Source organism: Didymosphaeria variabile (assembly GCF_027946475.1).
Source record: "Didymosphaeria variabile strain IMI 356815 chromosome Unknown scaffold_1, whole genome shotgun sequence".
Lineage (NCBI taxonomy): Eukaryota > Fungi > Ascomycota > Dothideomycetes > Pleosporales > Didymosphaeriaceae > Didymosphaeria > Didymosphaeria variabile.
Genome location: NW_026611620.1, coordinates 1,779,517 through 1,801,881, shown reverse-complemented (window position 1 = coordinate 1,801,881; position 22,365 = coordinate 1,779,517). Strand labels below are relative to the sequence as shown.

General features: G+C 52.2%; 8 protein-coding genes across 8 annotated transcripts; 5 read left to right on the top strand and 3 right to left on the bottom strand.

The window, feature by feature from the left end:
• Positions 1-198: 198 nt before the first annotated feature.
• On the top strand, positions 199-1,837 carry CYS4 (cystathionine beta-synthase; the record flags this gene model as incomplete). The annotated part of the gene is made up of 2 exons (XM_056209400.1): positions 199-1,174; positions 1,242-1,837. The coding sequence occupies 2 exons, from the start codon at positions 199-201 to the stop codon at positions 1,835-1,837; spliced, it is 1,572 nt and encodes a 523-aa protein (XP_056076222.1).
• Positions 1,838-3,429: 1,592 nt separating this feature from the next.
• ALD2_1 (mitochondrial aldehyde dehydrogenase) lies at positions 3,430-5,122 on the bottom strand (the record flags this gene model as incomplete). The annotated part of the gene is made up of 5 exons (XM_056209399.1): positions 3,430-3,573; positions 3,623-4,101; positions 4,153-4,516; positions 4,561-4,601; positions 4,651-5,122. The coding sequence occupies 5 exons, from the start codon at positions 5,120-5,122 to the stop codon at positions 3,430-3,432; spliced, it is 1,500 nt and encodes a 499-aa protein (XP_056076221.1).
• Positions 5,123-5,933: 811 nt separating this feature from the next.
• On the top strand, positions 5,934-7,529 carry N0V89_000577 (uncharacterized protein; the record flags this gene model as incomplete). Its single annotated transcript, XM_056209398.1, has 2 exons — positions 5,934-7,437; positions 7,489-7,529. The coding sequence occupies 2 exons, from the start codon at positions 5,934-5,936 to the stop codon at positions 7,527-7,529; spliced, it is 1,545 nt and encodes a 514-aa protein (XP_056076220.1).
• A 451-nt stretch (positions 7,530-7,980) lies between these two features.
• Positions 7,981-9,327, bottom strand: N0V89_000576 (uncharacterized protein; the record flags this gene model as incomplete). Its single annotated transcript, XM_056209397.1, has 2 exons — positions 7,981-9,131; positions 9,183-9,327. 2 exons carry the CDS (start codon positions 9,325-9,327, stop codon positions 7,981-7,983), a joined length of 1,296 nt encoding a protein of 431 aa, XP_056076219.1.
• A 778-nt stretch (positions 9,328-10,105) lies between these two features.
• Positions 10,106-10,504, top strand: N0V89_000575 (uncharacterized protein; the record flags this gene model as incomplete). Its single annotated transcript, XM_056209396.1, has 1 exon — positions 10,106-10,504. One exon carries the CDS (start codon positions 10,106-10,108, stop codon positions 10,502-10,504), a length of 399 nt encoding a protein of 132 aa, XP_056076218.1.
• A 4,048-nt stretch (positions 10,505-14,552) lies between these two features.
• SSC1 (Hsp70 ATPase ssc1) lies at positions 14,553-16,681 on the bottom strand (the record flags this gene model as incomplete). The annotated part of the gene is made up of 3 exons (XM_056209395.1): positions 14,553-16,354; positions 16,408-16,603; positions 16,655-16,681. The coding sequence occupies 3 exons, from the start codon at positions 16,679-16,681 to the stop codon at positions 14,553-14,555; spliced, it is 2,025 nt and encodes a 674-aa protein (XP_056076217.1).
• A 663-nt stretch (positions 16,682-17,344) lies between these two features.
• On the top strand, positions 17,345-19,629 carry N0V89_000573 (uncharacterized protein; the record flags this gene model as incomplete). Its single annotated transcript, XM_056209394.1, has 4 exons — positions 17,345-17,364; positions 17,414-17,479; positions 17,533-18,906; positions 18,960-19,629. 4 exons carry the CDS (start codon positions 17,345-17,347, stop codon positions 19,627-19,629), a joined length of 2,130 nt encoding a protein of 709 aa, XP_056076216.1.
• Positions 19,630-20,274: 645 nt separating this feature from the next.
• Positions 20,275-21,718, top strand: STR3 (cystathionine beta-lyase; the record flags this gene model as incomplete). The annotated part of the gene is made up of 3 exons (XM_056209393.1): positions 20,275-20,487; positions 20,537-21,583; positions 21,635-21,718. The coding sequence occupies 3 exons, from the start codon at positions 20,275-20,277 to the stop codon at positions 21,716-21,718; spliced, it is 1,344 nt and encodes a 447-aa protein (XP_056076215.1).
• Positions 21,719-22,365: the final 647 nt, after the last annotated feature.

Genomic DNA, 22,365 nt, shown 5'->3' with positions numbered 1-22,365 from the left:
TGACGGTGTGTATCGCGACGTTGAGGCCACTTCGTTCTCTCATTTCACAACAACTACTCAAGTCCTCCTCGCCAGGAAACCGACGGTCAGCATACCGACGGACTTCATATCTTACCTTTGTGCCCCGCTCCACCACCTTCCCTACCCGTACCTCAGGCGATCTCTTCGACAACAGCAAGCAGCAAACAGTTGCCCACCATGTCGACCAAAACGCGCCCCGCAATCCCCCCGGTCGTCATGGACAATATCACCCAACAAATCGGCAACACGCCTCTCGTCCGCCTGAACAAGATTCCCAAATCCCTCGGCCTCAAACCCACAGTCTACGCCAAGCTCGAAATGTTCAATGCCGGCGGCAGCGTCAAAGACCGCATCGCGCTCCGCATGGTCGAAGAAGCCGAGCGCAGCGGGCGTATCAAGCCGGGCGACACGCTCATCGAGCCCACCTCGGGGAACACGGGGATTGGACTTGCGCTCGTGGGCGCAGTCAAGGGGTACAAGGTTGTTATTACGCTGCCGGAGAAGATGAGCCCGGAGAAGGTGGCGGTGTTGAAGGCGTTGGGGGCCGAGGTGGTTAGAACGCCGACGAGTGCGGCGTGGGATTCCCCAGAGTCACACATTGGGGTTGCAAGGAGGCTAGTCAAGGAATTGCCGGATGCGCACATCCTCGACCAATACACGAACGCGGATAATCCCCTCGCCCATGAACACGGCACGGCTGAGGAGATTTGGGAACAGACCGAGGGAAAGGTCACGTGTATCGTAGCCGGCGCGGGAACGGGAGGCACAGTGACGGGCATTGCGCGCGGGATCCACAAGCACAAGAGGGACGTGAAAATCGTGGCGGCGGATCCCCAGGGCAGCATCCTTGCGCTGCCGACGCAGTTGAACGACGAGTTCAAGGATAAACCGTATAAGGTGGAGGGCATTGGGTATGATTTCATTCCTGATGTGTTGGAGCAGAAGGTCGTGGATAAGTGGTATAAGACGGATGATCGGACGGCGTTCCAGTATGCGCGTCGACTCATCTCAGAAGAAGGAATCCTGTGCGGTGGCAGCAGCGGCAGCGCGCTAGATGCGGCGGTCAAGGCGATTAAGGAGTTGCAGCTGGGAGAGGACGATGTCGTTGTCGTTGTCTGCCCTGACTCGATTCGCAGCTATTTGAGCAAGGTACGTCTCCCTCCTTCCCTCACACTCCCCTTTTCAATCACTCAGGCCATCACATGTTAACGTAACAACAGTTCGTCGACGACGACTGGCTCGCCGCAAACTCCCTTCTCCCCCACACCCCCCATCACCCCCAACAATCCGCGCTCCCGCACAAACTCCATCACCAAGAAAGACGCCTTCGCAGGCGCTACCATCGCCGCTCTCCGCCTCAAACCCATCACTACAATCCCAACCTCTTCCCCTTGCTCCGAAGCCATCGAGACTATGCGTGAGAAAGGATTCGACCAGCTGCCCGTCTCTCTGTACTCCTCCGTGGGGAAACCCGAAACTCGTCGGTCTCCTGACCTTGGGCAATGTCCTCTCATACCTCTCTTCTGGACGCGCCACCGGTGAAACCAAAGTGGAGGAGGTGATGTTCGATTTTCGCAAGCTGGAGGAGGTTGTCAAGGACCTTGGACGGCTGTCGCTAGAAGGTGCTGATAAGAGTATTGGACGACAGTTTGTGGAAATCACGGTTGATACCAAGCTGTCAGACCTTATGAAGTTCTTCGAGTGGAATGCGGCGGCTGTGGTTACGGAGCGAGTAGGTGAGGAGTTGGTGCCGAAGGCGGTGGTGACAAAGGTTGATCTTTTGAGTTGGATGGTTAGGCAGGGGAAGGGGGAGTAAAGCAGGGAACGGAAATGGAGAGGAGTCAAATGGGCAATGAGAGATAGGAAGAAGAACGGGGGAAAGAGGGACAAGGTAGGGATAGAGAAGTGGAGTGAAGGGCATCAGCATGGTGTTTGGCGTTTTATGTAAATTGGCCTGGTTTTAGACAGTACGATCAGATAACTTCAACGTTACAAGATGTAAATTTTTTTTTTTACGTGAGAGGGCATATTTCGGTAATGATGATCACCATTGATATACGCACCCCATCAGCTAAGGTATGAAAGCTCCCATTATGTCCCGAGTTATGAATCACACAACTTTCATCCAATTCGCGAGGACTAAAAGTAAAGCCCGTACAATCCTATGTGCTGCTTTCTCTGTGGAGACTAAAATGATCGACCCAGAGATCCATGTGCTGCTCGCCTTGCGTGGACCTAAAATGGGCTTAACTGCGCGCCATGTGCTGCTGCTCGCTTTGCGGAGACCTAAAACAAAGTGACATGAACCGATGTGCATTCGGCTCTGCGGGGAACAAACTTCGGCAACAGAAACACAATGTGCTTTTCGCTCTCTAGATACTTAAATACCGTCAGTAACGATGCATGTGCAGCGCGGCTTGTGAAGGACAAAAACCTGGACCGTTGTTCCTTCCGGAAAATACTAAAAAGGCATCACCCAGAACCAGATGCTGTTCGGTGTGAGGGGACTGAGAAGAACAGGCAGAAGGTGAATGTGCTGCTGGTCTAGGAATCCAAATCGCACATAACAGAGTCGAAGAGTGTGCTGGCGGCGTGGGGCTTTCGTTTCCGGAAATTAAATATCATTCGGCTTGCGATCACCGGTGGCTTTCTCTGGAGAGTCTCGAAACAAACTCGATGCAGCGATATGTGCTTCTTTTCCGCGAGGAGTTATAGTAAAGAGAAAGCGCTACTTGTGGTACTATGGCAGAGGACAAGAGACACAAGACGCCTCGCCATGTGTAGGTCAACGCTAGTCCGTGATAATCAAGCATTGGTGGCACTCTGTCATGCTCGCGCTCTGTAGCCTGCGGCATGGTAACGTAGACAGTAAAGGGAGTTGGTAAACCTATCAAGCTCATTCTCTACCTACCTGGCCAGGTTCTATACGACATCTTTTCTTTCTGGAAGACTAGAACAATTGTACACATAAATGTGCTTCTTGGTTGGTATGTGGTGTCTAGAATCAGAGAGCCAAGTCTAAGTGCCGTTTCTTCTCTCTGTTGAAAGTTCGAAGCTGAGAAAGAAGCAATGTATGTCAATTGTTGACAAACAGCTAAAGAAACCTTGCTAACAGAGATAAATAGGTCGAAAAAGCGGTCGATCGTCGACTTGCGATCCGGGGTTGCTCTGTCTAAAGATCGCTAGTGGACAACAATTGTTGAGCCAACTACACACTTTCAAGAACGGGAGCTGAATGGACCCCGCACCTTCGAGGAAAGAAATAGTGCGGGGTAAAGTTCCCATTGGAAATAATTTGTTGATTATTGCGGGTTCACGTGGGTTGTCCATGTATATACATCAATTCCAAGCTACGCTACAATGAAGGGATATCAAATCGTACAAGTGCACCAACACTACAATGTGGCTTCATAGCCAGGTGCCCAAGTTGACATGCACTGCCTTGACCTGCGTGTACGACTGGAGAGCGTACTGTCCCAGTTCCCTACCGACTCCAGATTGCTTGTATCCACCAAACGGAATACCGAAATGTGAGTCCTGTGAGCTGTTGATCTGAAGCTGGTGTTAACATATGCCAACCAAGACCAAGATCCGCGCTTACCCAGACCATGCCCGCCTCAATGTTCCCTGCGACCCTGTGCCCACGCACGATGTCCTTGGTGAAGACAGCAGCGCCAAGCCCGTATTCAGTATCGTTCGCCTTCTCAACGGCTTCTTCTTCGGTCTTGAAAGGCTGGATGACAACAAAGGGTCCGAAGATCTCCTCCTGTACAATTTTGATATCGTTCTTGGAGGTTGTAAAGACCGCAGGTTCGACGAAATACCCCTTCTCAGGGATGCCAGATTGCTTGCCTCCGTGAATGAGCTCGGCACCATCGGACTTTGCTGAGTCAAGGTATCCGAGAATCTTTTCCTGCGCAGCCTTATTGATCTGAGGTGGGTGGTTGGTGTTAGCATCGAATTGGCTGCCAACGTTAGTATTCTCTTTGGTGTGCTTCTTGAAAGCCTCGAGGAATTTGTCCCAGATAGTGTCCTGAACATAGAGACGGGATGTTGCTGTGCACACTTGACCTGCGCCACCTAGAAAAGGTTAGTACTGTGACAATGTATAGGTATAGAGAAAAGGTATACCCATAATGCCCATATGAGACCACTTCACAGCTTGTTCTAGATCGGCATCCTCGAAAACAAGAAGCGGACTCTTGCCACCTGTCTCTAGCGTGATAGCCTTGAGGTTGCCCGCAGCAGCCTTCATGATGGCTTTGCCTGTCAGGGTGCTTCCAGTAAACGCAATCTTGTCAACTTTGGGATGCTCAGCCAGACGCGAACCAGCACTTCTGCCAAGACCATTCACAATATTGACCACGCCAGCAGGAAATCCAGCTTCCTTGATTAGTGAGGCTAAGTAGAGGGCGCTGAGCGGTGTCTGCTCGGCGGGCTTCAACACCACAGTGTTACCGCACGCGAGCGCAGGACCGAGCTTCCAAGCAGCCATCTGCAACCATTAGCATTGGAATGGAGGTATTATTCAAAACGAACCATGACTGGAAAATTCCACGGAATGATCTGTCCGCAAACGCCTGCTGCGTGTCAGTGATACTCTTCGATACATTATTCATTTGAACTTACCGAGAGGCTCATGCTTGGTATATGCCAGCTTCGCCTTAGATGTCTCAATAGTCTGACCGTAGATCTTGTCTGCCCACCCCGCATAATATCTGAGAACGGCAATGGTCTCGGCCACATCCTCGTCGAGCGCCTGTTGGTATGGCTTGCCGTTATCCCACGCATCAATGGTAGCAATGACGTGTGCATTCTTCTCGCAAAGGTCTCCGAGCTTCCACAACAGCGCACCACGCTCAGCCGAGGACAGGTCAGTCCATTCGGGCGACTTGAATGCTTTGCGCGCCGCTGCTACAGCGATGTCGATGTCTTCTGAACCACCCGAAGCTACTTTTGCAATCACGGACTCATCGTAAGGGTTGATGGTCTCGAGCGTCTCACCAGACTTCGCTGCTACAAATTCGTTGTCGATGAAAAGACCAGTGGGTTGAGTCCAGGTAGCGCCGTTAGGTGCCTTGAGCTCAATCGAGTTTGCCATTACGGGTATCAAAGGAGAAAATCGACAGAAGAGATTAAGCAAGGAGTGAGGAAAGGATGAAATGGGTTGGAAGCTGCGATGAGTAGATGAACACCCTATCAACCTATCAGTCGGCAGACGCAGTTTCCATAGCTTTCCGAGGGTCGGAAGCAACCCCGCACCAAAACAAGCCCACGCCCCTCATAGTGCATCATGGCTGTACGCGAAAAGGTTAAAGCCTCCGTAGGAGAGCGCTCGATAGGGGGAGGTTAAAGGGCCGCAGGAGCTGGACGTGATTCGGGCCGATCGTCTTTCTTTGCCCTCAAAGTTGCCCAATAAAGACTAGCGCCTCACGTTAGAAGCCGCCGCTTAGCACGCTCCACCGAACCCATATTTTCGTCGGCCACCCTGGCCGACAGAACGCTAGAGAATGCCTATCAAACTGCCACATTGGGAGTAGACAGCCCAAAATCATGGTAACTGCTCGACGTACAGATCTTTGTGGCTTCGAGAAACGACTCCACAGAGTCCGGGGCCCCGCATGATAACTCAAGATGCCTATCTACTTACCGCATCGGACGACGCCTCATGAGATGGCTATCTGTTGCGCCGCATCGAGTCGTGTCTCCGGCGATCAGATGACCCTTCATTGGTCACCATCATGAACAGGCAGTCTGACAATTGTCACTGCTTTTGATTTCTTTACCGAGTCCCTCGTGATCCGTTTATTCACCATCCATATACGCCATAAACGCCTTCGTATCTCTCTTGAGACAGTGTCTGCGCACTTCAATCATTATTGCCATCTTCCAGACTTTTCATCGCAGCCAAGATGTCCACCACCGAAAAGAAACAGTTCAACGACACCATGGGACACGAACCGACGAACCATGGCGAGGGTGTCGTCCAACATGTGCAACTTGGATACTCGACAACCCTCACGAAGAACCGCTCCTTCTGGAGTATTCTCGGCATGGCTCTTGCTATTGTCGCAGTTCCTTACGGTTTCGGATCGCCTATGATCAGTTCCGTCTACGGCGGTGGTCAGCTCTCAATGTTCGTCGGCCTCATCGTCGTCCTTGTGCTTGATGGGGCTGTGGCTGTCTCACTTGCTGAGCTTGCGTCGCGGTATCCCACCTCCTCGGGCGTCTACTACTGGTCCTACCGGCTCTGCGGTGAACACAAAAATATGCGAAAACTACTTTCGTTTATCACAGGATGGTTCTGGCTGATTGGCAATTGGACCATCACGCTGTCCGTCAATTTCGGGTTTGCTTCACTGATTGCGGCGACCGTCTCCGTCTATCACCCGGAGTGGACTGCATCAAGCTGGGAACTACTACTCATCTTCTACGCTGTATGCGTCCTGACGTTTACCATCTGTGCGTTCGGAGACAAGATGCTACCCATCGTCGACGCCGCGGCCGCAATTTGGAGCGTCGTTACAATCATTGCCGTCTTCATCGGCGTCGTCGTCCAAGCGAAATCAGGCCGACACTCAGCGTCCTATGCTCTTGGGAATTACGACACCAGCTTCTCAGGTTGGGGTCAAGGTTTCACTTTCTTCATCGGCCTATTGCCTCCAGCGTACGCTTTCTCGGCCATCGGTATGATAACTTCCATGACGGAGGAGTGCGCAGACCCCGAGGTAGAGGTGTCGCGCTCGCTCGTTCTTTGTATACCGATCGGTGGCATTGCCTCGCTTTTTTTCGTCCTGCCGCTTTGCTTTACGCTACCACCGCTCGAAGCCATCCTGGCGGCGCCCAACGGCCAAGCTCTACCATTCATCCTTGCTACGGTGATGGGAACAAAGGCCGGCACCATATTTCTCATGGTCATGGTCTTTTTGGTCACACTTTTTTGCTCCATCAGTATCACTACAGGCGCTTCACGCTGCACGTGGGCTTTCGCCCGCGATCACGCACTGCCACTCGCTAACATCTGGACCCGTACCATCGCCGACTCGCCCATCTATGCTTTAGCCCTCGTTACAATAATCGAGATGCTTCTTGGACTCATAAATCTGGGGAGCAGTGCGGCATTTACAGCGTTCGCTTCTGTGGGGGTTATAGCGCTGGCTATCGGATACCTGGTTCCTATTGCCATCAGTCTGGGCACATGTCGTAAAGAGGTCTCACACGCGCGTTGGAATGTCGGCCACTTCGCAGGCACAGTGGCAAATGTCCTTGCTATTGCGTGGATATTATTCGAGCTTGTTCTTTTCAGCATGCCGACGGCACTTCCAGTTAGCGAAGTTTCGATGAATTATGCTTCGGTCGTATTGGTCGGCCTAGTGTCACTGAGTGGCATTTGGTATGCGATGTCTGGAAGAAAACGTAAGTTGAATCGGTCGTAGAACCCAGGCACGGTATGCTAATTATGGCCAGATTTCACCGGACCGCCAGATGAGATCGACGAGATGTACTAAGCAAGCTTTACATGCAATGGGCACGGGAATCTGGGTTTATGTAATATTTCGTCGCAACAGTTGTATTCCTATCGGCTCACTTTCAGTATCATCCACTACAAAGTATGACTTTGAATCAAATAATTTTTAACTTTCGCTCACACTGACTAAGATTGGCCGTATCAAGGCGTGAGCAAGCTCGTATGTAGTCTTGGAATAACATAGGTTCCTCACCAAACAGGCTGTCTCACAGTGGGTCCTTGTCACATGATGCACGATCAGACTTTGCATTACGACTGAGAAGCTTTGTCGCTTCGTTGAGAAGCAAATGAGGCATGCTTCTAAGCCAAATTTAGACTTGAACATCACCCATGGATTGTAGGATTGATAACATCTTGTTGAATTTGTATTTTGTATCTTAGATGTGATATAGATAATTTCAAATTTAAAGTCTTATCAATTCCTTGTCTGTCTAAAACGGAAACTCTCCCTCCTCCGTCTCTAGCGCCCCACTCTCCACCTGCTTCTGATGCATCTCATCCAAATAAGGCAACATTATTCCCTCCCAGTGGCTCCTCCCTTTATAATGACTGACCGTCCCGTCCCATGCGCGAATTGCTTCTGCCAATCTACCAGGCACATGCGGTTCCTGCGCAACGACTGTAATAGGCTCGAAATAGGTTCGAATGGTAAACATGAGAGCTCCAGATTTAGGGAGACGACGCAGGGATTGCCTCTCCGAGCGGAAGTGGATCTCGTCGATGGTGAGATCCTTCGAGTTGGCGGTCGCCCAGGATGCCACTTGGTCGACGTTCTTTTCGTCGCCCATGCGGTGGGACCAGTGGAGGCCGTCGTCAAGCTGAATGAAGAACTTCAAGAGATTGTGAGTACGTGTGCTGGAAAGGGAAGTTATGGACAGAGCACTTACGTTGTTTCTGATCACTGGCTGTTCGGGTGTCATGCGTGCGAAGAAGCGGTTCATCGACTTCATGAGCTTTTCTTGGTAGTGCGGGACGCCAGCTTCGATGTGCAATGTGTCGAGCGACATTCTGAACTTCTCCTTCAGCCGCCAAAATCCTGGGAGGCAGACTGCGCCGGCATCGAGATGGTATTGGCCGTCTGTAGCAGTTTTAGCACCAGCCCCGTCATATAATCTCATAACTATGCAATTACCGTCATTCAGCACCATGAGTGCTATATCATCTTGAATCAGCTTCGCGGCCGTAGCCATAGCCTCCTTTGGTGTAGCCGGGTACGGGAATTTTTCTTCCGTCACCGAGTTCCTCAGAATACCGTCCTTCAGCGAGAACATTTCTGGAAAGCGATGTGTGAGGTACTGCGTCAATTCTTCGTAAACCTCGAAGCAGGCCAATCGCGTGACCTTATTGTCGACGTATCCGACATGAGCATCGATGTCTTTCTCCAGCTGCTGAACCTTGATATCATGGTACCGGACGAAGTTTGAATCCATCTCGATCCATTCATTCCAGTCCATCTTTCGGATACCCATGGTAACGAAGTTTTTGCCATGTCGGAATGGGCGATAGAGCTTCGGTTCCGTAAGCTCGAGCTTGTAACCTTCTGCTGGCTCTGGGAGTGGCGTTCGAAATGGTCCTTGCTCGCCTGTGGACGCGGTTTAGGGGTAATATTCTCCAACTGATGCGATCGACTTACCTTTCTCTTTCTCACCAGGACTACTCGCCCGCGCCACAAGCTTCTTCGTGCTTCGAAATCTCGTCAGCACCGAAATTGCGAGTACCAGCACGCAAGTCGCGAGCCCGAGGATCGTAATGGTGGATGATTTCAATAATGGATCCATTGTGCAACGAGGTCCGTCAAGATTTTGGTAGTCTCGTAGTCGCCGCTGTGACTTTGTTGTATAAATGGGCACAAGACGGAGATAAACGACGCGTGTCAATCGTGCATGACACTAATTGGGACACATTTTCCCACCAGGTTGGCTATCGCCTCGCCGATGGGAAGTAGCGGATTTAGCGTGGACCTCCAAACTGCCGCGTTGAGCGTAGTGCAAGAAATAGCTTGGACCCACATATCTGAGCCGATCGTGGCCGTCAAAACTGCCTGACAAGGAATGATTTTGGTCACAAGACGTCCATGTAGACGGCTCGAACATGTGGAGATGATCCAAGGCTTGGAACGCGGGGAGATGTGCACATCGCCGACGTCGGTGAGGCAGTGGTGATTGAGTGACAGCCCTCATTTGGCCTTCTGAAAAAGGTAATTTGGTGGGCGAGAAGCTAGTGAGCGGGTAACCCGCGGAGCAGATAAAGGCCACTCTAAGAGGCTCCACCAGACGGATCACCTTGATGTTTGCTGGCGTTTACAGAAGATAAACGAGATCCGTACTTTAGAGAAGACGTAATAGCATTGCTTGTCGAGTCTTGAACCTGCAGCGACCACCCTACCCTTCCGACTTGGCGCGTATTTCCTGTTCCTACTTCGGCTACGCGCCGTGTATTTAGGCGTGCTGTCCTAGAAACATGAGCGACAGACTTTCTCAACTTATACAACATTTTACTGACATTTACCTGGCCCTTTCTTCTCCAAACACAACTTCTTCACCCTCTACATCCAAGATGGTCGTCTCCGTCCACAACTACGCTGGCACCGAGGAAAAGTCCGAGGCTTTCCACTACTCGCAGGCAGTCAAAATCGGAGATGTCGTGAAGACATCGGGTCAAGGTGGATGGGATGACTCAGGGAAGGTCGTTCCAGATCTTAAGAAGCAAGTCGAGCTTGCTTTCTTAAACGTTGAAAAGGCTCTGCAAGCCGCAGACAAGAGACTCTCCTGGAAGAATGTGTACGCCGTCCGATCATTCCACATCGACCTCGACGAGAGTGCAGACTACGTCATTGAGAACTTCCGCAAGTTCACGCCAGACCGAAGGCCTGTCTTCACCTGCGTTGAGATTAGGAAGCTTGGAATTGAAGGAATGCAAGTCGAAATTGAGGTCGAAGCGCTGATCGAGTCCTAGACACTAGGACTTGCAAATGGTTGATTAATATGAATGAGATAAATCAAACGTTTATATGACCAGCGTACATGGAGGAACATCCTTGAATAAGTCGGTCCAGGTGCTCGTGTGACTTGGAGTCTTCCACATTTGTTCTAGCATCTGGCGGACACAGGTGACAGATTCGAACCTGAGGTTCTTGTAGATGATATCCAGCTTCTCCAGAACGCTTGTTCTATGCGGCTCAGAGATCGCGTGTGCTCCCGCAACGTAGAGCGGGAAAAGTGCACAATTTTGTACTTTAGTTTTCGTATCCATTCCCTGTACGCATTCCAGGCAAGCGTGAACGTGCTGCTGAACCAGAAAGTGGTGATTCGGTATGTGGAGAATAGCACTGTACAAGTATATCAACCCAGCGTGCTGGAAAGACCGATTCAAGGACAGTGAAGACGCCGTGACTGCATCGAAGAGATCGCATTTCGATGCCATTGACTTTTTTTCTTCGACCGAATGCTCGAGCATTGAATACGACGGCTGCAAGGCCCTCTCGAAGGACTGTACTCTCTCATTGCAGGTTTCTTCTCCTTCCCTTACGTTCTGACGATATGCAGTCATCTCGGCCATGGTACCTAGTATCGTGGCTAGCGATTTATCTCCTAAAGGGCTCTCCCACCACACTGAACCAGATTCCATTCTGGACCATATTGCAGCGGGAAAGCGGGCTCTCCGGTCCTGCATCATCGCCTCTGTAAGATCCGTAGACGCGAATTCAGAGAGAAGCATTCGAGTCATCCTATCGCAGGATATGTACGCCGCTTCAAAACCTCCCAGGGCATCTAGGATAGCCGAAGCTCCCGATGCATGGCAAGGAGTCGATGCGTCGTCATTCGTGCAATTTACGTAACCCTCCAGGAAGTACAGGAGTAGAACGGCGACCAGTAGGGCGGATAGTGAGGCTGTCTGAGTCTGATCTAAGCCCAGTTCGCCTCGTATAATCGTCAAGCAATGTAGTCGTCTGTTATCGAGAGTGTGCTGAGCTTGTCCCTTCTCTTGCAATGCGCGGTGCTCCTCGGCGAACACACACAGAGCCTGAAGTACCGGCTGGGACCGTAATGCCAAAGCCACTGGAGGTGGTATCGGTTCGTGAACTGTAGAGAATAACGGCCATAATCGGCCTTTGAAATAATCTACGGCTCTCTTTTCGTTCGTAGCCAGCGGAGAATCATCGAGCGACCTATGTAGCACTATACTTTCTTGTCGCAATCCAGGTACACTCTTGCTTGGACGCTTCTTCCATCTGAGTAACAGCTTGTCGTAGCTGCAGTCCTCGGCAGTTCCAGAAGCGACGCAACGGCGGCACGAAGGCTTCTGAAGATCGCATTTTACACGTCGTTGTTTACAAGGCCAACAGGATCCTTCTACTGTTCTTTTGCGTCGCACGTTGCTAGTAGGCGAAAGTGGAGACGACATGTGTGGAGAATCCTTGTACACAATGGGAAGGCGACGAGGCTGACAAGTGGAGCATCAACAACGCATCTCTGGGTCAGAGAGTGCTGTCAGGAATTTGTATGGCTTCTTTAGATTGAGAAAAGGTCGCATTAAGGATGAGGATGATAGTGTGGAAGATTGGAAACCTCGGGTTGGTCACCGCACTAGGTAGCCTAGCGCGGAACCAGGGTGGCAATCACTGAGGATGCGATAAGATCCGCGTCAAGTTACTATGTGGCACTATGGTCAACCACGACCGATAATGGGCTACCTTCCTGATTATTGGGCATTAACCGCAGTCAGATCCCTTTCTGCTCCTGAGTTTCAATTCGAAAATCCAACGAGGGAGCACCTATCTCTTCATTGTCGCAATTTCGGGTCCACGAAAGAAGCTGAGCGTAGAAGTGCGGAGCGAGAGCACGAGCAAGGCGACCTCGGAATCTTACCCATGCGTGTCGTCTAAAGAATTTTCTGAGCGCTGTGCTGCACTGATTCTCAGCACCTTTCATAAAAGCAAGATTTCACCAATAAGCTGTAGTCCTCTAAGAGCGGCACTTTCCATGGCTGATCTTCGTCGCTAGCTCAGTTTCATACGAGGAGATAGTTTACAGTCTAATGTTTTTATCAAGGTTTAGACCTCACGCAGCCCAGTCCATCGACCCTCCACCGTTTCTTACTTCACCACCAGCACACCCATGCGCTGCAGCCTGTTCTTTTGAGTACTCTAGACGAGCTGATTGTAAATGTACCGCATAGAAACGGTACCAGTTAAGCTTATATACACGGTCATCATACAGACTACCTGGCAAGCCTGCTGACCTCATTTCGCACTTTAATCCTAATCCTTTAGCTCCACCGTCACGGTGCGTGGAGTCTCTGCTGCCCAACCTGGATACCTTCCGCGAGGAATTACATACGCTTCTGCTTTCCAGTCCTCCAGAGCAGAAATGTCGAGGTGACCTCCGGAGTCGCAAGCGAGGCGAGCATGTATCTACACTCATTGTCCCGAATCATTGACCGTAACTGACTGAGGGAATGCTTCATCGCTGATTTCAAAGGGGCCCGTGGATTTACTCGATCGTTCACCGGAAGCAGACAACATTGATGAGTTTGCAGTGAAGCGGAGCATGTCGGCGTTCGACGGAGACCAGTGACAGACCTCATGCCCAGAGCTATTTCTTTCTTTATTGTCCCCCACAACACGATGTTCACCATCGGCTTCTTGGTTCATTGCCCGCGAGGCAGCAGACGGTTCTCCATTGGTCATCTCTTCGATCCCCTGAAGTAGCTATATAGGAGTCTGGCGAACTAGAAGTGGTGTTGAGGTGAGTTTATGTTCATCCCAAGGGACATGCACTCAAGTTGACCATCGCCACAACCTGAGGTCCCAGAAACAGTAAACTCTCTAGGAATACTGAGCCCCATGCGTGAAAGCACATGACAGTTGTTCGCTATGCTTTTAGTCCTCAAAACAACAACGACTACCCATGAGAACACTCAAAGCCATTTCCTAGTCTCACACCACGCACACCACGCACACCACGCACACCACGCACACCACGCACACCCCATACTCAGTTGTTCTTCTCCCTTTGTTGGTCTCCCTCCAGAACGCCCTCAATTTGCGTTTCTCCAAGATTTTTAGCACCCTAGAAGAGAGCACAACTGTAGCGAGTAAAGTCAATATGGAGCAAGCGAATACAAGCAATTCTTGTCTGAACGGCTAAAAATACACCGATAATGATGAGGACCATCAAAGTCCCATATTTAGGAAGAGGGGGCATGAAAACACGTCCCACAATCTCCTTCCAAGGCGAACCTCATGGGCAATATCCTCTATACGTTCTCGTCCATGCGCTAAGCATCAGAGGCGAGGACCATACTTCTATTGGACGTCCAACTCGTAGTTCACTATGACATCAACAATCAGAACTCATAGCATGGAAATATGCTCAGCTTTGGCCCCTTAACCCATCGCCGCACTTAATTTCGCAGACGGGATTGTTCAGACAATTATCAGAGATCCGTTGGCGATGCTGGACACTCCCGCATGCCCTATCGCGGGGTAACTTGCCTTACTCAACTTCGGCCCTCATTCTGTATGCAGAACTTCCTTCACCATGCCGAATGAATGAACTTCACACCACATCACATCAAAACTTCAAGGTTGAGAGCGGAGAAAGAAGTGACATTGACGTAACCATCTCACAACTCGACTATAGTACACACTTCGGCTTATCTTCCTTCCACATTATCGCAATCATGATGGTTTTGTTACACTTCTTCATCTCCTTCACATTCCAGGTATATCTCCTTCCTCTCATACACATCTTTCGCTCCAATAAAAGCTAGTAGGGAGTAGTAAAACAAGATGCTGCTGTTCCAAAACAAGCCAAAGAGAAGTGAAGAGGAAGCTAGTCGCCCGAGGTATAGGTACAGTGAAAAACGTACAAGAGCAAAATACACGTCTAAAGACCCATTCCTTCCCAGTTAGTTGGACCGTAATGCAAGACGCCTGCTTTTTTTGCCGCGGAAAATGACCGAAATGGAAATGACGAAAGGCTACAGCGAGTTAAAGCTTTTACTGCTTCTTCTCACCTTCACCCTCGGGCTGCTGCTGCTGCTGATCCTGCTGCTGGTTCTGGCTCTCGTTGCGGGCCTTGTGCATCTGGTCGAACAGGGTCAGGGAGGCGTTCTGGAGATCGTCGGTGAGCTCCTTGATCTGCTCAGCAGTGAGGTCACCCTCGCCCTGCTGGCTGTTGGCGATCTTCTCGCGGACATCGTTGATCTTCTCCTTGATCTTCTCGGCCTCGGTCTTGTCAAGACGGTCCTCGAACTCCTTGAGGGCCTTCTCGGTGTCGTTCACGACGGAGTCGGCACGGTTGGCAGCCTCAATGGCAGACTTGCGCTGCTTGTCCTGGTCACCATAGCGCTCAGCATCGTCAACCATGGACTGGATCTCGGAGTCAGAGAGACCGGAGCCGGAAGCGATGGTGATGGACTGGTCCTTGTTGGTGGACTTATCCTTGGCGTGGACGTGGACAATGGAGTCAGCGTCAATGTCGAAGGTGACCTCAATCTGGGGCACACCACGGTGCGCTGGGGGGATGCCGACGAGCTGGAAGTTACCCAGCAGCTTGTTGTCACGGACAAGCTCACGCTCACCCTGGTAGACCTTGATCTCGACAGCGCTCTGGAAGTCGGCGGCGGTGGAGAAGACCTGAGACTTCTTGGTGGGGATGGTGGTGTTGCGGTTGATCAAACGGGTGAAGACACCACCGAGAGTCTCGATACCGAGAGAAAGAGGGGTGACATCGAGAAGCAAGATGTCAGTAACCTCACCAGCAAGGACGGCACCCTGGATAGCGGCACCAATGGCAACAGCCTCGTCGGGGTTGACCGACTTGGCGGGGTCGCGACCAAAGATGCTCTTGACGGACTCAGTGACCTTGGGCATACGAGTCATACCACCAACGAGAATGACCTCCTGGATGTCCTTGGCCTGAAGGTTGGCGTCCTTAAGAGCCTTGCGCACAGGCTCAACGGTCTTGGAGATGAGTGGGTCAACTAGCTTCTCGAGCTGGGCGCGAGTCATCTTCTGGTTGATGTGCTTCGGGCCAGAGGCATCAGCGGTGATGAAGGGCAGGTTAACGTCGGTCTGCGAAGAGGAGGAAAGCTCAATCTTGGCCTTCTCAGCGGCCTCACGGATACGCTGGATAGCCATGCGGTCGTTGCTCAGGTCAATGCCCTGCTCCTTCTTGAAGGCGTTCACGAAGTGACGGACGAGGGTGATATCGAAGTCCTCGCCACCAAGATGTGTGTCACCGTTGGTAGACTTGACCTCAAAGACACCATTCTGGATCTCGAGGATGGAGATATCGAAAGTACCACCTCCAAGATCATAGACGGCGATGACGCTGTCGGTGGACTTGTCAAGACCGTAGGCAAGGGCAGCAGCAGTGGGCTCGTTGACGACACGGAGGACATTGAGACCGGCGATCTGGCCGGCATCCTTGGTAGCCTGACGCTGAGAGTCGTTGAAGTAGGCAGGAACGGTAACAACGGCGTTCTTAACATTCTTGCCCATGAACGCCTCGGCGGTCTCCTTCATCTTTCCGAGAACGAATCCACCGATCTGCGAAGGCGAGTACTTTTGGCCCTGAGCTTCTAGCCAAGCATCACCGTTGGTGTGCTGGACGATCTTGTATGGCACCTGCTGGATATCGCGCTGGACCTCGGCGTCGGTGAACTTGCGACCAATGAGACGCTTGGTCGCGAACAGAGTGTTCTCGGGGTTGACAACGGCCTGACGCTTCGCAGCGACACCGACGAGACGCTCGCCATCCTTGGTGAAACCGACAACGGAAGGCGTTGTTCGAGTACCTGAAAGATGATTAACTAACGCCGTGACGATTGGAAATACTGTGATGATGTACCTTCCGAGTTTTCGATGATGCGCGGCTGCTTTCCTTCCATGACGGCGACGGCCGAGTTGGTGGTACCCAAATCGATACCGATGACGGCACCCTTGACCTTCTCATCTGAGCCTTCAGCATATCCTCGCGCCAGGAAAGGCGATCGGAATGTGGATGGCTGAACACGACGAAGACCTGCGGTTGCCCGCGGCAAAACCTTCAATGAGGTCAGTCAAACGTTTTGATGAGCACGCGCGCGCATACTTACGCTTCGTGATATCCTTGACGAGAACATGATGTGTATGTGTGGGTGTGTTGCGGAAGGAAGGCGCAAACAACAAAAGCGATGGAGAAGGAGAATTAGTTGATGGGAAGGAGGATGTTTATATGATGGCAAGATGGAGAGGGAGCTTTGACAGGAGAAGTTTTAGTCGTCGAATTAGAAATTTCGAGAAGGGAAAGACGTCTTGGCATTTGGACCGATGGGCGCCGAGGTTGCGTCTGTGCTCGCCCAGGAGGCGGAAGCGCACCCGAGTGAGGCTGTCGACGGCTGCTGATGAGTTGAGATGGTGAGAGTCTATCGTCTGGCTTGCTTGCGTCGCATTGCAGTCGAGTCGGACCAGTGCAGTGAGGTGTCAATGCTCGTGGCGCGATGCATGGCAGCTCACGTGTCAAGCTCTCTGCGCTGTGGGGAAAGCTCCGCGCTGTGATTGTACGCGCAGCAGCGTTGAGGAGGAGCTGCCTGTGAATTGTGCCACGCAGCGTTCAATCACTCCTACGAACGACTTACCTCCGTACCATCTATAAGGCCCGTCCTCCTTATCTCCTTCGTGCGTGCAGTGCACCTACTGAAGCTTTCTGGAATTGCTGCAGCTTCCCCGGCTGACATCATCGCGGTTTGTCGCATAACCGCCTTGTCCGTCAAGTCCTCATGCTGCCATCCACCTGCGCCTGAAGCATGGCCGTTGATGACTTCCTGTGCGTTCCTGTGATCTTTGATATGCTTGCAAGACACTGACCTGATCAGGAGTCGAGACACCGACACTTTCGTGCTGCCACCTAGGTCCTTCTATCCGCTTAAGATTCCCATCGCGTACGTGACGTCTCTTCAGATCACTCGCACTGGAACACCTCTGACGCATGCAGTCACTACCAATTACGCCACTTCATCAGCTCTCCGGAGCCAGACCTCATATACTATGCCAGCAATCGCGACGACCCTACCGGCCGCGACGGGGGGTCCGACGTCTACTGCCTGAATGCGAGCACGCATACCCAAACGAAGATAGCGGAGCTTGATTGGGAAGCCCGTTGCACCACTGCAGGTCACGGATTTGTCTGTGTGGGCGGCGCCGACGATGGTCACTTTGCCGCCATCAAGGTGAAGGGCTTCCCTCCGGCCAACTCCACCCATGTAGACGCCCTGCTTCCGCTGGACTTCACCGGCCGTCCCACGCTGCCGCGTCCGGCAGGCCTAAGCTCCCTCGAGCGGCCGGACTATCAGAAGATCGGAGACGACATCGTGAACTCGATATCGATACATAAGTTTCCGGCGGATGGGGACAAGGAGGAGGATGTTGTAGCAGTGCTCACCAACAACGACAAGACGGTGCGCATCTACTCGCTTACACGGAAGCAAGAGGTCACGGTCCTGGACTTTCCGTTTCCCATGAACCACGCGACCATATCGCCGGACGGACAACAATTGGTAGCCGTGGGCGACATGCACAACGGATTCTTCTTTGAGCGGAACAAGAACAAGAAGGCTAATATTGCTAAGAATATGGAGGGGCGAGTAGAGTCAACTCCTCCGGACTGGACCTTGCTGCAGGAAGTTTGCCTGTTTGTGCCAACAGGCTCGCCCATAGAGGGTTACTTCACGACAGCCTGGTCGCCATCAGGCCGCCTGTGTGCCGTAGGCTCAGAATGTGGCTACATTTCCATCTTCGACACAGAGCTTCTCAAGAGATGTGAATATGGGGAAGACGCTATTGTGAAGCTCATCAGCTCAACCCGACCGGCCGTATCCTACGGCGCTGGCGCAGTGAGAACCATGCTGTTCTCTCCAGCACCTTGGGATTTTCTGATCTGGAGCGAAGATCAGGCAAGGGTCTGCATAGCGGACCTCCGTTCCAACCTCAAGGTGAAGCAAATCCTCACTCTGGATCCCAAGAATGAAGACACGGAGAGAGTAGAGATTGCAAACTTTGAGGTAGAAGAGCTGAGTGACTTGCGACGAGAAGAAGACTTCATCCGAACATATCGCCATACGTTGAACGCGGACGGGACTGGCGCGGCGGCTAACCTTGCGAACGACTACATCGACTCGTCAGAGCGTAGGAGGCTTCACCGGCAGCTTGGAGTCGTCGAATCAGATGATGATCCGCATGGTCTTACTGCGCACGAGAGACAGGTTCTTGAAACTTTGCGAACGGTGAGGCAGCGGCGCGAGGCGCTGGAGTCAGGAATCACACCTCGGAGCATCAATTACATAACCTCTTCTACTGCCGAGAGCATGAGGTATGTACAGCAGCACGTGATAGCATGCTTGCGCGACGCTAACGAATCAATAGAGAACCAGCAGAAGCCGCAAGACGTAGTGCAGCTCAAACGCGACTTGCTGACACTTTTACGGAATTTGTGTCGGAGATCACTCGTCAATCTAACCAGAGCTCGGAACGCACAGCACCACAGCGCCGGGCATCTCTCGTTCTGCGTGACCTCACAGCTGAACCACATTCAGCGTTCGATGGTACAGTAGTTGCTTCTGATGCACCGCCCCATCGAGGCAACATCACAGGTGGCGCTACAACAAGGTCGCCAAATCCGATTACAGCTCAGATTCGTCGAGACAATAGCGAAATGATCGCATCGACCGACGAAGCGTGGCGGACTATTGAAGAAGCATTGGCACGTAACGCACGGGCTACAGATGGCGGGCGCGCCTCTGCAGCACCAGAATTGCGCAATGAGCTTCGACGTTTACGACAGCTCACTCAAATGCGGGAGCGCCTGCGCGTTGCTCGCGAAGCCCATGTCCCCTTAGAGACGTACAGTCTTGGGGGCATGGGCTATCGCCGTGCAAGCCGCAACCTGTACGACCCGGCGCTTGGACTACGGACAGCAGGCCTCGCCATGAGCCCCGACGGGCGCACTCTATACTGCGGCACGGAGGAGGGCATATTCGAATTCCGCATGAATCTGCACCAGCGAAAGGGTTTCCCTGCCATCAAACCGCGATGAATATATTGTTATTCTAATCGGCTCCGGCGCACTTGATGTTTTCACACAGCGCTTCTCTGTACTTTATATGTCTCGTTGGGCTGTTTCGGAAGTGGTCAATTTACGGACATAACGGCAGTTGCGCAGATGGGGTTGGGATTCTCGGGCATGGCGTGCGAGCATCGGCGTTGGATCCGGTCGGCGATAGTCTTCCTGTAAGCTCTTGGTGATGGTGTGTAGTATGGATACCCGCTACCTTCATATTCTAGGCATGCAAAAGCACCTTTTCTTTCTTGATTTCGACTCGCTGTGCGGAGGTGGATGCGCTGCGGATAGTGATGGATATTGTGTTTGATCTGGGGTAAGGGCGAGCGGGCCGATGGTCGGAAGTATGACAACCGAGCCAGTGGCGGGCTTTGTCGATGGCGCAATAGCAGCGGTGACTCCCCACGTCAGACCAAAAGTACCTGCAGCATTGCGCTTCCGTTTCCTCCTGCCTACCTCTCCACACCTCCTAGTTTGCTGTTGTTCCTGAATAGACATAGCAATCGATCACTTCAACAGCGACGTATATTGACTTCGACACGAGATCCAAGAAGCAATCTTCGACCCCACGTCACGCAGTCTCGGATCGCAAACAAACTCGGAAGGCACATCACCGCCGCCATGTCTGGAGGCTCTTTCCCTGGGAGCTCCAAGGACAAAGTCAATGGCGCGGGCAAGGCCTTGAACACACACGACCTCGACGGTCACGATCTGCCACCCTCGCCCGCACCGAGCACACCGCGCAATGGCGGCAGGAAGTATGCTCTTGCGACCGAGCTGGTCTACACCGAGAGCAGCGATCAGTACAATGCTGCTTCGGTTCCCATATACCAGGTAGGCTTGTCGCTGAGGCGAAAAAGGAAGACAATGCTAATTTGAGTAGTCTGCAACCTTCAAGCAGACGTCGGCAACCGGTGGCGGGATGGAGTACGACTACACACGCTCTGGAAACCCCACACGGACACACCTCGAGCGACACCTCGCTAAGATCATGAACGCGGAACGCGCGCTTGTTGTCTCGTCGGGCATGGGCGCACTCGACGTGATCACACGACTGCTGCGGCCGGGCGACGAAGTCGTTACTGGAGACGATCTCTACGGCGGAACAAATAGGCTACTCAAGTACCTCTCCACGCACGGAGGCATTGTTGTACACCACGTTGACACCACCGACCCGGAGACGCTTCGTGGTGTCGTAAATAACAAGACGGCCATGGTGCTGTTGGAAACACCCACCAACCCGCTCATTAAGATCGTCGACATCCCTTCGATAGCATCCATCGCGCACGCCGCAAACCCCGCCGCTGTCGTCGCCGTCGACAATACCATGCTCTCTCCCCTCCTCCAGAACCCCCTCGACCTCGGTGCCGACATCGTCTACGAGTCCGGTACAAAGTACCTCTCTGGCCACCACGACCTCATGGCTGGTGTCATCGCCATCAACGACTCCGCCCTGGGCGAAAAACTCTACTTCACCATCAACGCCTCGGGCTGCGGTCTCTCGCCCTTCGACTCGTGGCTCCTCCTCCGCGGCATCAAGACCCTTGGCGTCCGCATGGAGAAACAGCAAACCAACGCCATGCGCATCGCTACCTTCCTCGAGTCACATGGTTTCAAGGTCCGCTACCCGGGTCTGAAGTCTCACCCGCAGTACGACCTCCATTGGAGCATGGCTCGTGGCGCCGGCGCTGTCCTGTCTTTCGAGACTGGTGATGTCAACGTATCCGAGAGGATCGTCGAGAGCGCCCGGCTCTGGGCTATCAGTGTAAGCTTCGGCTGCGTAAACAGCTTGATCAGCATGCCCTGCCGCATGAGCCACGCTAGTATTGATGCGAAGACGCGCGCGGAGAGGGCGCTGCCTGAGGATATCATCCGCTTGTGTGTAGGTATTGAGGACCCGGAGGATCTGATTGATGATCTTAGCCGTGCTGTAAGTCACCCTTCCTAAACTCGCATCGGAACTGTTATTCATGTCGAACAGCTCGTACAAGCTGGCGCCGTCAACATCACGCCCGAGGGCTTCCAAGCTCTCAAGATCAACGACTCTGCCGAGGCGAGCTCGTGAACACGGAACACTCAGTCACCTCTGTCATGTCAGGCCATGGACATGCTAACGTGATACCCACTTGTTGAAAGCTTCGCTTCGTAACTCTCCTTAAACATTAGTCACCTCTGTCAGGCTCGCTCTGTTAACGTGATACATACACCTTGTGACCTTGTGGAAGGGTCTGTTTGTAGCCAAATAGCTGCCGGCTTGGAGTAAAGGGATCTCCTTGCTGTCGAATGCCAAAGTATTACACTATTATGTCTGAGCATTGAAGGAGATGTGACATGATTTACTTCTACGTTGAAACATTTCTAAGAATCCCTTGTTCTAGGTTTGGCACTACTCGCTGCATCGCCCCCCTCGTTGCAACAGTAATCGTATCTCCCCATTTGGTCATCGATGACAATCCTCGAAACGCTTTTGTGTCCACCATTCAGGCATGAACAGGTACGTACACATTTCCTAGACAAGCTTAGTTGCATCGTGTAGTTGTGAATCTTGGTTTGTGCTAACACTGAGGTTGAGATACAAAGATAAAGCCAAAACAGCAAAACAGCAAAACATTGTCACTGAATGACTTTTGTGCGACCTTCACCATCATCTTGGAAAGGCTGTTCGCACCACGTACGGCTATCGCATATAGCCTTGTACATACTCCAAGTTCT